Source organism: Podarcis melisellensis, assembly GCF_964234715.1.
Source record: "Podarcis melisellensis genome assembly, chromosome: 5".
In the NCBI taxonomy this organism is placed as follows: Eukaryota; Metazoa; Chordata; class Lepidosauria; order Squamata; family Lacertidae; genus Podarcis; species Podarcis melisellensis.
The window spans coordinates 62,535,598-62,548,684 of NC_138537.1; the positions used below are offsets into that span (position 1 = coordinate 62,535,598).

Genomic DNA, 13,087 nt, shown 5'->3' on the forward strand with positions numbered 1-13,087 from the left:
TGCTATTATTGCATTGCAAATGCCTCAAGTGTCAAATAAAAATGATCCAGGATAAGCATTTAAACTGTGTTTAAAATACTGGCTGCAAGCTTTTAAGCACAGGGAAGTTTGCCTTGGTCAGGCTCAATGTGATGTTGCCCTATTGAGCTGACGTTTAATTGCTGGCATGCCTAAGCAAATGCTAACCTTTCATTTGTTCTGGGATTTCTTCTTCCCTGTCACTTTAAAATATCTAAGCCTGATAAAAGCCTGCATCAAGAGCTGCAAAAACAGTGGTAGGTCAGATTAAGGTATTGTTGTATCAGTGCCTTGAAGGGCCACCCTGTTCCGGACATTCAAATGGTGAATTTGTGGAATCAGGCACACGCTGTGCTGTGTCTTTGTGACAAAGACTAAGATTTCCATTCTATGCCTTTTCACAGAAGTCTGCCCCATGTCCACTGCTTAAACACCTATTAAGGGTCACTGATAGCCTTTTCGACAAGTCACATACCCAACAAGAGAGGGCAAGTTTGATGAGATATCTAAAAACAATACATGAACAACTGGAAGAAAAAGCGCCAAAACAATTTTATTTATGCAAATGAAACATTTTCCAAGTAACCCTGAGAAAACACAGGGGTTACAAGCAGAAGGTAACACTCTGGGCAAGAAAAGGGTGGCTACCCAGGTGTTTCCAGCATTTTACTAGTCTGAATATTAAAAAAATGTCTTCAAATGTGTATAAAGATTAAAACTATGTCAATATGCCTGGTAACTCATCTGAAATATATCTGTTGACGTTTCCCCCTCATTTCCACTGATTTATATAGTACCTAAATGGTTGGCTGCTCTGAGGATCAATATGCTTAAGGTGTAATTCCATAGTCTTTTCTTTAAAAATATCAGTATGTGCATTTTAATAATGTTTCGTTCCTCCACATCCAATAAATTGCTTAATCTTAATGACTTTTAATAAGAAAAGGAAGGGCCTTTAAAATAACACCAGTTTGTTCAGTAAGCTTCTTCATATTCCATTATGCAAACAAAACCTTTAAAGGGGCCTCACTATTGTAAAATATACCATTACCTACACAGACCTTTGAATATACCACTTGATTTTGGTTTCCAAGAGTGGCTCTACAATAAACATGACGCATGACTACAGCCTATTTGCCTAATTTGCTGTAACCCTATCACACCAGAAATGCCGAATGAACCTAGAAGGAATCAGGAACCCTCATAATGGACAGGATTGTTTGTCCTAACAACAGCTTAAGATGTTGGTTCATTATGAAAATCCACTGAAGTCATACAAGACTCTTCCACTTCCAGTTCTTCACCCAACAAAGGGTCTTCACAGTTTTGCAGCCATGAAATTGATATGTGGCTTCACCAGAGGAAAGAGTGGCAGGCTGCGTTTGAACTCTGTCATATTCTGAATCACGTCTGGCTGCAAAGAAACATTTTAGAAAAAGAAACTTTGAGAATCAAGCACATAGCCTATATGTATTCACTGAAGCAAAATTCATTTTTTAAATCATCAGCCAAAGGGTGACCAAGTCCTTAAGTCTCTGTTAAAAAGCCAATAGCAAAAAATATATAACTAAGATCCAAACCTTGTTTACATAAGAACTTCCTTCAGTCGCAAAATTTACAAGATAAGATTGCCTAAAAAGTGGATTCTTACAAAACTATATATCCAATATGTTATGATGACAATCTTAAGACAGGAACATCTCTTTGTGCTTGACAGGTAGGTATGGTTTGCTTCAAATGGCCAAATACAGAAGCCTAATTGGGCCTAATTAGCTCCATGTACCAGAAGTGCCACACCCCAAATCTATACTATTCACGACACTCACAATTTTTCTAAAGGCTTGTTCACACAGTGGTTAAGCTGTCCCAAGCATAGCAGCCAGATAGGTTCCATGAGTAATGCATTTCCTGGTGGTGGTTACTTCTAAACATGATAAGGCTGAGCGAGTAATAACAGTGTTGGAGCGTATATTGGGAACTCTCATTTTTTCATAAATGATTAAAAAACATCTTACCTGTGGCAGTGGTGGAGCTGGTGCCAGGTTTACATCATTTTGAGATGGAAATTCTCCCACAACAGGGCCTGTTTAAAGCAACAACAACAACAGTTCATAAACCTCTAGGAAAACATCTACTTTTATAGACAGATATTAAGCAGACCATTAAAAGCAAAGGGTTGTACTGCTTTTTGTACTGCTTGAAAATCTGCACACTTGCAAACTTTTCTCACATTTGTTATTCTCCAGGACTCCCGAGAGTGAATATACTCCCACCAATCCACTAGAGGTCATAACCATCCTTTGCAAAAGATTCTGTTTGTTCTACCAAGTGTTTTTCTGTGCAAACTTGAGCGAAGATTATTTGGAAACAAAGAAAGGCACTCAGTACTTACAGGAATCCATTTCCCGTGCTAGTACATGCACGGATACTTTGTGCCTTCTTTGAGCATCAACTGACAACATCTCCTACAGAAAGACAGAGGAAAGAGAGATGACAATCAGTTATTCCAACAAAAGCACAGGAACATCTGCACTGCAGACCAAAGTGTGCAAGAAAGTCTGCCAGCCCGGAGCAGACGTGCCTGACCCAAGCAGGACACTTTATCCAACTAGGGTGGAATGTCCAAAAAGGAAGAGAAATATGTAGCCTATGCACACTGTGATATGCAGCCAACTGCTGCTTCTTATGCTGTCTTATACAATCTCAAGTCACTCTTTTGCAAACATGAAAACACCTGTTCAGTGTTAAACAAAACTGACCTACTGGGCCCCTCCCTGATTCTGAGCAGGGCTGGCTTGTCAATATTTCAGTTATGCCAGTGAGTCCACCCCATTAACTCACCCTGGCTGTTACATAGTGCTTGCGGCCTGCCCAAGAAAACCTCAAATTCTGCTGAAATCTCTTCCACATACTGTGGAAGGCAAATAAAATTAATGATGAAATAGGTGCACTTACTAGAGATGAGAGCCATTTTTGAATAATCTAGAAACGCCAGCAATGCTTAAGAGCAATATTAAAATGTATGGCAAGAGTAAGCAATTCAAAGTTGATCTAGCTGTCAGTTGCTCAAATCTTTTAAAAGCTTCATTAACAGAATTAGCTGGGGAGTAAATCAATTGCCTTCCACAACTGTAATCAAATAATTTAACTACAATGCACTTATATCAATAATTAACATTTTCTTAATTGGCCATAATGACAAGTCTACTGAAAACCATGATGCAATGCACAGTCAAGCTCTATTAGCACTGACTTGAACACAATGAGCATTCATAATTAAAAGTAACTAAAGTGGTTCTAGAAAAAGCATCTCCATTCCAAAGTTGCGGGGGGGGGGCAGTTAATGGCAAGCTCCTTACACAATTATTTTTTAAAGAGAGGCTTCAGTTCCAAAATATTTTTTAATTTCCTTTTTGGCAGAAAGAAGTTTGCCTCACTTCAAAGAAGCTGCCTTATAATCTGTTCAACAGAAATGCTGCACAGTATTTCATTCCCTTTCTTGCATCCCTTCTTGCAGTGTGCGTGTGTATGCATGCAAAAGCTGGACAGATGCAGTGATGGGGGGAATGAATGGACTGGGGGTGTGGATGGAGGAATATGGTGTTGGGGGTGTGTGCATAAGGGGTAGATTGATAGGAGGAGCATGGCTATCATCTTGGATATCCTCATGACTGCTCCTGGTGTGGAGACACTGAAAGCACATCTTCTACCTCTTGATTACATAGTCTGCAACTATGCATTTTAACTGCACACCAAGCAGCTGTGTTTGACATACAGGGCATGCAGGATAGGGATTCAGAGCTCTCTCCTAATCCACTCTGCTGTTTGAAAACAGGGACCCAAAGGGATGTGCACTGCCCTTATATGCTGCCTCTTTCAGCTGCATGCGCATTTGGCTTCCCCCAGTGCTTCATGCTCTGCAACCATTGGGGCACAAAAGGAAATACCATTTTGTATGGTTTCTAGCCTGGGGTGGGGGGGGGGGAGGGTTAATTAGTGGGGCTTCTACTGCTGAAGAGTCATGTGCTTCCTTGTCCACCTCCACCATGTTCTGTTGTACTACTCCCAAAACCAATACTGGCATATATGTTGCATGTATTCTGTTTAGGATATTCAAACCAAAGATCCAAAAAGCATGCATGAATTTATCTGAGTCACTTCAAAACTGTAATGACCATGCCCTTTTTAATAAGCATCAGCTATTAAAGGGGGGAAATTAGTTCGTCTGAACTTGAACCAACAGCCCTGGAATATGTTTAACATGTTCATTTTTACCTGCCTTGCAAGCTGCACACATTGCACCCTTGCTTGTTACTGCCACCTGGTCGTATTGCTTTCTTCCACTGGCAGTTTGGAGGAGATAAGCAAAATGTTTTGCATGTGCGCTACTGCTTTAGCGCTGTGCCTTTTGGCATTGTTTAGCTTTCTGTGTTTCTTGCAAGTTGTGGGCATTGTGACCTGATGGTTGCACACCTCTCTTAGCATGCACAGATTGCCTCTCTCTGTGTCCATGCAGCATGTGAGTGTTGTTACAGTCTTGCCCCTGATTTGGGGTGGTTATTCCAGGGACATTGGGAGCATGACTGCTGTTAATATTGTAAGAGCGGCCCTATTGGATCAGACCAAAGGCCTAGCTTGTGTAGCATTCTGCTCTCACAATGGCCAAGCCAATGGATATGGGAAGCCCACAAGGAGGACAGGAAAACAATAACACTATTATCTTTTGTATTGTTCCTGCTGGTTTTTTTCTCCTCGTCTCTTCCAAGCTGGGCTTGAGTTAGACCAGAGGTTTTCAACCTTTTTGGGTCCATGGCTCCCATGACCAACAATATTTTTTCTGTGGCACTCCATGGGCCTCTTGAGCCCAGCTATGTCACCCCCTGCCTGCAGAGCTAGCAGCCCCTCACCCCTTTTCAAACACCCTCCCTTGTGGAGTGTTCCGTTAGCCTCCTCTTTTCTCCCCTCTCTTTGGGAATCCTCTGGGTAGCTGCTGCCCCTGGTCTCTGAGCTGCCCTTCCCCCCCCCCCCAAAGAGAGGTGCCTCCTCCCACTGCCCCACAGGGGCCTGGGAAGCATCCCCTGGCCAACCCCAGGGCTTGGGGAGCTCATTGCCAGGGCTGCTGCAACAAACAGCTGTGCAAGCCTTTGGGAGGCAGAGATGCAAGAGGATATCAGAGGAGAGAGGGAAGGAAAGAAGGAGAGACAGAGGCCAGTGTTGTCCATGACACCCGTGACCATCATTCAAGCCACCCCAGGGTGCCACGGCCCACTGGTTGAGAACCACCAAGTTGGACTATAGGACTCCTCTGCTACGTACTTGTATTGCAATAAGCAGCTAATCAATAAGGCAATATTATTAATTTTGCAAAATCACCAATTACTGTTATACATACAGAGCTGATTGCAAGGTTCAAACAACCCTATAACTTCCTTAAATACAGCATACAAACAGTTCAGGTGCTATACGTAACAATGACAATAGTAGCTGCAGAGATGTCCCCAAGGACAACGTGTGCTTTGTAGAATCTGGCTAAAGAACAACAACAAAAATAGTTGTTCTTCCCCACCCCCCATCTACTTTAAAAAGCTTTTAGAACATAGTGTCACAATTTTAACCCACACCAGATATATATAATTGTTCCTGTAAAGAGCTTTGGCTTGTCCAGGCAATAAAGAGAGAAAAACTATCATTTACATGTTTGAATTATGCTGACAGTATGCACAGAATTAAGTTAGCAAGCATTCTGATGAGTGACTAGGGAATAATTGGGGAGCAACATTTTTACTTTGGTAAAAAGAATCTGGAATAAAATAAAAAAACAGAAGAATGTACTCACAGGCCCTATTGTCATGTTCATAGCACACAGCAACATTTTAACATCTGGTATATGTAGACTCCATTTAGATAAAAGTTGTGATGCTTATCAAGTTCTCAAACTGTTATTAATATATTCCCTTAAATTTTACACAATTTTACAATCAGAAGCTAAACTAATCAGAAATATTATGATCAGCTTACCTTATAAAAGTGCATAATATCATCCTTAGTAAGAGTTTTGAGATATGCCACTTCAATGTTATCTGGACGACAAAGTTTATAATTAATACAATTATGCAATTTACACTTCCTTCAAATCACAACACATCAACATATTGTAATTATAATTATTATTTATTGAATTTATATACCACCCTATACCCGGGATATGCCTGTCACTGAAAATATTGCTATCCTGAAGAATCAGGACATTTTCTGAAGCCTGTGCACATGTGACATTCCATGTCCTTAGCTATGATTAATGGATCAGGAGTATCTGCATCAAGCATCATATGTTCTTAGACTGATGCAAAGGAAGGGATAAGGCAGCACTGGAATTCCTAGAATGCAAATCCCTCATCACATAATCGGTTATAAGAATACATGCCAGGCAGGTTTCAAAAATGGAATGTGATCTAGATGGGGCAAAGAAATAGGTAATACCACAGAAATAGCTAATAATAATTAAATTTTAAAAAATTATTATTTGTACCCCACCCATCTGACCAGGTCGCCCCGGCTATGTGCAGCATCACAGCATTGTGACTTTGATACTAATTAATCTTCTAAGTGTATTCCAGAACTAAATATTATTATTTTATCATGCATGGTGGGTACACTTTAGATGCTCTGAATTGTTACTTTTGTTAAGCTTTCATAAAAAAAAATTACATTTCCAGCTTGGGAGTGCTTCTTACCTCTGTCAAAGTTATATTGCTGGGAAATAATTTCGCCCCAGTATTTTGCACACTCAGCAGACAGTTTCTTTGGTTTGTCAAGGCGACGAATTGCTAAAGCCTGGATGTGCTTCTGGAAGGCTTCATCGGACATGTCCTCTATACTCTTCTCCATGGTTTTTAAAAAAGCTTCAACCCTGCTCTCCAAGTAGTGTGGAGGTTTTTCTGACTGGATGATAAATCGTAGTCCTTGGATACCATTTGCCCGCCGTGGACCACTGAACACAATGTAACCTTGAAAAAACCAAATAATTCATTCTATTAGACTCACTAAATAAATAATTAAAAAAGACAGAAGGGGTTTGTATTTCTGCCCTTGAATTCTGGCCAAATTCTAACATGACCATTAGTGCCTTAAATGGCCTTACATCAAGTGAATAGATGTTATAACTATCGTAACTAATCTCAGGTTTTAGCTTTCGTGCAAGCTAATGGAGGGATCTCACTTTATGCATTTTGACCATGAAGAAAACAGCATATATATTAAAATTGTATAAATCACTTTCATGATTCCCCTATATCTCTTTGAAACAGTGATTTCATTGATTTGTCACTGAGCATAAAGGGCCCCAAACCAGCAATAAGATTCCATAGCCAACACATGGACAGCACATTACATTGAACTATAGTGATTGTATATAGATTGTATTGTAGAAGAATACAATCCAAATTCTACTCACTGAAACAATATTTAGGTGATCTATGGAGAGAGGCAATCTATTATTTACCTAACTGTTCTTTAGTGCGCAGGGTATTGAAGCAAGGCTCTGAGATGATTTGACAGAAGAGCTCCAAAAACATATTCTCTGAGGTGCTTTGCATATCTGTTTGATAATATATTTCAATGCCACAATTGTTATGAACCTCGTTCCTCTGTTGATAGACGAACCAACCTCCTAAAAAAACATGAAAATGATGCAAAGGGTCATTTTGAAAGATGGTCAAGCAGGGAACCATCCATCGTCAACAGAATTTGAATGGAAGGGGAAATACTCTCTATGCGATGTACACTAATTTAGAGAAGAAAATATAAGTACTCTATATAAATGCAATCTGGAGGCCCAGGACTGAATTACTTTTTCTAGTCATGGTTTCTTTGTTCCATGAGCAAAGAACTTCAGCTTATATTATAATCAGATGCATAATTACCCCAAACAATGCCAGTGAGTGGTTTGGTAAACAGTAGTTCCCGTTTCCACATTAGCAACTAGCCCCAAAATGGTGTATGATCTGCCCATGATGAACCTCTACACATTGCTATCCATTTTACTACTCTGCAGTGCTTAATTCTTTGCACACTGTGAATAAATTCAGGATATATATTTGAAAGTCAAATACTGGGACTTGAGTGATTTCATTTGTATAGTAATTCTGCACTCTATTCGGTGAGGAAGACCTTTTCCTCCAAAACTAAGACAGAGATTCACAACACAGACCTAGATTATTGTTGCCAAAAAAATTATCATTTTGGCATTGATTCTGAAATATTTGCCATGCAGTACTGAAAGCAAGTCACTTTCTAAAAACAAATCAAGAAATTTCATCCTTATTGCAAATGTAAGCACCATGAACCTCAGCTTTATATGTTTTATAGCTTATGTCCAAATGGACAACTTACTGTCAGGCAGTTGTACTTCTCTATACCTTACAAGCTGGCTCGGAAGCAGAGGTTTTGTATGAGCATGTTCAATGAGAGTGTCTTCAATCATTTGCATAATTCCTAATGCAGCCTGGAAGAGAAGAAATTCATTGGAGATTTTATTCATCTCCTGGCAATTGTCCATGTGGTAGCACACAGAAGGATAACAGGTATTACAGAAAATGGCGAAATTAGAAAGGAAAAGGAGATGACTAATTGCAGCAGATGCAAGCATTAGGAATGCAAAGTCGAGTTAGTACATGTGACAGCTATGAAGCACACAAAACTGAAAGGCCGAATCTCTGTTTCTACATTATGTTTTAAACACTTTTAGAAAACAAGATCAACTTTTTCAAAAATAAGTAAATACACATTTTATATGCAATGCCTGTGCCCTACATCTTAGCACACAAGGCTGAATTGTTTTTCCCTCCCTGCCACCCCTCTTCATTTACAGAAAATATGCCAACTCATTGCTACTTTGATGAGCAATACAGCTGCACAAACAGCAAAAACGCCTTTGACAAGCCAATGTTATAAAACCCTTTGACCATCTCCAGAGAGGAGTCTTACTTTGTGGAGTTATATCAAAATCACTATACATTAAAGTACCAAAGAAAACCTTACGATAATGAGTAAGAAATCTACAAAAAAGCCTGAAGTCACTCTAGGGAAAGCCTTTATAGAGGAAGCTAACTCATCAAGATGTACTGAAATTAAATCCAAAATAATAAAGGCTGTTAAAAGCTAACTGTGCTTATAGAGATGCAAAACTCCAAAGCCTTTTTGAAAGATACAGTCATATTCAGATATGCAACTTCAAAATGAAAACTACAAGGCTGGGTCAACTGATCTGAACTCAAGAAAATCTCATTTAAAATGTGCTTTAAAATTAAAATTCAGTAAGCCAAAACCTATTGGATTCTAACATCGCAGAAAGTAACCTTGCATAGAAAAGCCAACATTTAAAAATGCTAAACCAGGGTGTGGTTTGATTAAACAAATAGGAAAGCCACTTCCTCTTCCATGAAACCAAATATCCAGGTATGGTAGATGTCATTGTTCACTGCGCAGTTCACTATCTGGGGAGACTCAAATAGTTTTTACTAGTCCTTAATGGCTCATGCATGAGGACTTTGAGACCTTAACCTTTTGGTTTGCCTTAAGTCAAATTATTTTACCATTACTATGGCATTAAGGGTTATTTTAAGATGCTCAGAAATAAGTGAGCTGGACATGCTCATTCACTGTTGCCTCTTATCATAAAATATATACAGTTTCTACAGATACAGTATCTTAAAGTTTTTTCTACAATCATGGCTGTTGGTACCTTCCTTTTACTTATTTTATCCAACCAATATACGCAATACAGAGCTGTCATACTTAGCGCAAATATGTAAGACCCTAGTTTCATTTTACAGGTAGGTATGGAAGCAAACTAGCTCTATAATTTCATCAAAAGTACCATTAACATTGCTGCATTGAACTCCTTTGCTAAGATAATATTCAAACATCTCACAAAGCTGTACCAGGCAATCTTATACTATAACATTAAAGTCACAATGTCTATTATTTCCAGCTCACAGACTGCCATTTAACATTAGCTACTGACTTCATTCTCAGCTATTTTAAATACATGCTCTTGGTTCAAATTATATGCCTGTTCGAGAACTTAAGTGTGTGGATCTAGCATTCAATTTTACAGCCTTATTTCATCACTGAAGCAGACTGCACAGATACCATGAAGTATAAACTGCCTGAAAGCTCATTCCAATACATGTTGGAATGCAAGTCCCACAGAACCTAAGTCTGGGATACAGCATTGTGCAGATTTCATTTCAAATAGATTTAATAGCCTTTCTGTGTTATTTTATACTCTTTTCTCTAGTTAAAGACACCCACAGAACAATATTGGACAAGCAAACCTGTAAGAGAGATTCAGTGACAGAAAAGCTTATGAAGATTTAAAAAGCAAGCATGGATCAAAAGATAGAGAAACTTAAGTAAACCCTTGATTTTATGTACAATTATCAGTATAAATCTGCTGCTGGTGAAAAACGTATCAAACCAACCTGTTTTGTTATATTGCCATGGAGAAGTGCTTCAATGTGTAACCGTGACAACAGCTGAGAAATAAAGGCCTTGAGACGGGGAAGGGTGACATCTACAATAGATATTTAGATGTTTAAAATCAATCACATTTTCCATTTCGAAAAACAAGGCCTATATCATCCTAAAATGCAATACATGTCTTAGAAGATGACAAAGAAAATTATAATAATCAACAAAAGTCAGTGGGAGTTTTCTTCACAGATATTCAGGTTTGGGAAAGTTTCCAGGACAAAATTGCAGTGCTCACTGTGTAGTTTGCCTTGCTTAGAATTCACATGTTATTTGACCCAGATTCCAACACAGAAAAGAAAAGAGAAAGGCAGACAGACAGACTATGCTGCACTGCAGTTAGGCTAAACAGACATCCAGCCTCAAAAATAGTAACAGTCATTCAGGTGGTGGCTGAAGATAAAGCTTAAGCTGTTAACTACATAAAAGAACATGTAGTTTATCATTCCCCATCATCTTGACGCAATTATTTCTGAATGGCAGTTTCAGAGATTGGTGGTTATTTTGAAATTAATTAAACTTTTAATAGATATGTATGGTAGGATTAATGCCTTTAGCTACAGCCACATCCAAACACCCACTGAAACACATGTTTAAGTGCCACCAGAGTGGATTATGGCAATCAATCTTAGAAACTAAACAATCAGCATAACCTAGATTTCACACCTCCACTCCCTTGTAGAAGTGTATGATGGGAAAGATGGGAAACTTACATAGGGGTCAGGGGGTGAGGAGAGAATGTTGGAAAGAAATTTCTTCCTCCTGCCTGTCTACAGCCAGGCATATGGATCACTAGTAAATAGATGCTATGTAAATAAGATCTCTGATATCACTGATGGTAAGGTAGAGAACATAGGAATGCTGTATTTGGGGTTGTTCTTGAGGCTGCAGCTACCGCAGAATGATTATGCTAGCTGTTACACAGGGAGGCAAGAAGGGATCATATTGCAACAAATTCTGCATTGACTGATGGTTATCTGCCTAGCCCAATTCAACGTATTAGTACTGGTGTACGAGACCTCTTCAACCTGGGATCCAAGTATTTAAAGGAGCACCTCCCCTGATAACTCCCAGCCCAGTCTATGCTCCAAGACCTGTGGAGGAAGTCCTGCTTGGGTGCTGCTGGAGGGTGAGGCCCATGGGGTGGTGAAGTGGAGCAGGGCCTTCTCAGTGATGGACTTCCACTTATGGAACCCCCTCTCAACTGAGATTATATTGACCAGACGGTGCTGTTTCAGTGTCGCTTAAAGACAGTGCTGCATGCAATGAAGTTGTCCCATTACTGCAAGGACAACAGAGGGGGACAGCAGAGGAGGGCTCTTGTCTTCATGTCCTGCTTGGAAGCATCTCCAATAGCATATAGATGGCCACTGCTGCAAACAGAATGCTAAACTAGAAAGATGTTTGATTTCATCCATAAGACCATTTAGTCTACATCTGGCCCTGAAGATGGGAATGGGGACTAGGTTGGATTGGATAGTGATTTTCCCTTTGCTTCATTCTCTGTTGCTGTCATTAGAATCACTCATGAGTTTGTGTTGGCCCAGTTCATTTGTCTGATAACAGACATAGGCTTCTAAGTGGAGCAGCGTGAGCCCTGAGTGACCTATGTGGCTGCAAACTGGAGTGAGTGAATTGAATATCTGCTGCTTTCTTCCCGAGACCTATATCCTGCCCTGCCCCATGCAATGTTCCTGAACAAAGTAGAGCAAATTGTACGAGTCTGGCTGAGAGCATAAAACAAATATTACTGTGCTTGCCTTTGTCTTGAAAGAGACTGAGTGTTTACAGAGTTCACAGACTTAATATGATGGAGGTTGAGCTTGCCAACCTGGAAAAGCACTCATCTGGTGATCAGATGTGTGGCAGTGCCTGTACCTTTCTCCAATGTTCTGATTTTCCCTAGACTCAAAGAAAATTGATGAGCTAGAACAGCTGCATCTCTGGACTTTTAAAAGGTAATAGGGAAACAGGACTTGAAAGTGGAAGAAAGGAATGGCATTCAGCATGCTGGGGTTCTGAAAAGTATTTGGAAATCTCATCTGAAAACAGAAATATTTAATGTACTGACCTCTAGGTGTTTTGTACTACAATTCACACCACTCCTGAACACTGACTATATTGGCTGGGGCTAATAGGACTATCAAACAGAATTTTAGAATTGCACAACTGCAACTGTAAAAAATAAGAGGCAAATTATATATCCATGGGTCATACTGCATAACCACTTCTTCCACAGGAATATGGATTTAATTTCTTAAAGTGTTTTTATGCTGTCGAGATCCCAGAATTTAAAAGGCACTCTTTAAGGGCAGATTGTTTGAACTAAATGAAGCCCCAGTAAGGGGGATTAAGCTCTTGAAATCTGTCTGCACCAAAACTGTGGGACTTTTCTGTGAGGAACTTCAAACTTCACGTCTGAGCATGCTTTTGGAAGCTTACGATCTTCTTGGATTGACTAGTTATTGCTGGTGGATAATTTTAAACTAGATATATTTTAGAGAAAGATATTTTGATGATTATGCTAAGCTTCTTC

The 13,087-nt window shown here is 39.5% G+C and overlaps 1 protein-coding gene across 7 annotated transcripts in view; it reads right to left on the reverse strand.

Moving 5' to 3' along the window:
• Positions 1–551: 551 nt before the first annotated feature.
• The window catches only part of IDE (insulin degrading enzyme), a 49,798-nt gene continuing 37,262 nt past the window's right edge, over positions 552–13,087 (reverse strand). For all 7 annotated transcript variants that reach the window (XM_081911624.1, XM_081911625.1, XM_081911621.1 and 4 more), the window contains exons 18-25: positions 10,503–10,594; positions 8,410–8,521; positions 7,520–7,687; positions 6,753–7,025; positions 6,037–6,098; positions 2,411–2,483; positions 2,034–2,101; positions 552–1,432 (exon numbers count right to left, since the gene is read on the reverse strand). In XM_081911624.1, the coding sequence (XP_081767750.1) occupies positions 1,337–1,432; positions 2,034–2,101; positions 2,411–2,483; positions 6,037–6,098; positions 6,753–7,025; positions 7,520–7,687; positions 8,410–8,521; positions 10,503–10,594 (944 nt within the window). In that variant the 3' untranslated portion in view covers positions 552–1,336. The remainder of the gene's footprint in view (positions 1,433–2,033; positions 2,102–2,410; positions 2,484–6,036; positions 6,099–6,752; positions 7,026–7,519; positions 7,688–8,409; positions 8,522–10,502; positions 10,595–13,087) is intronic.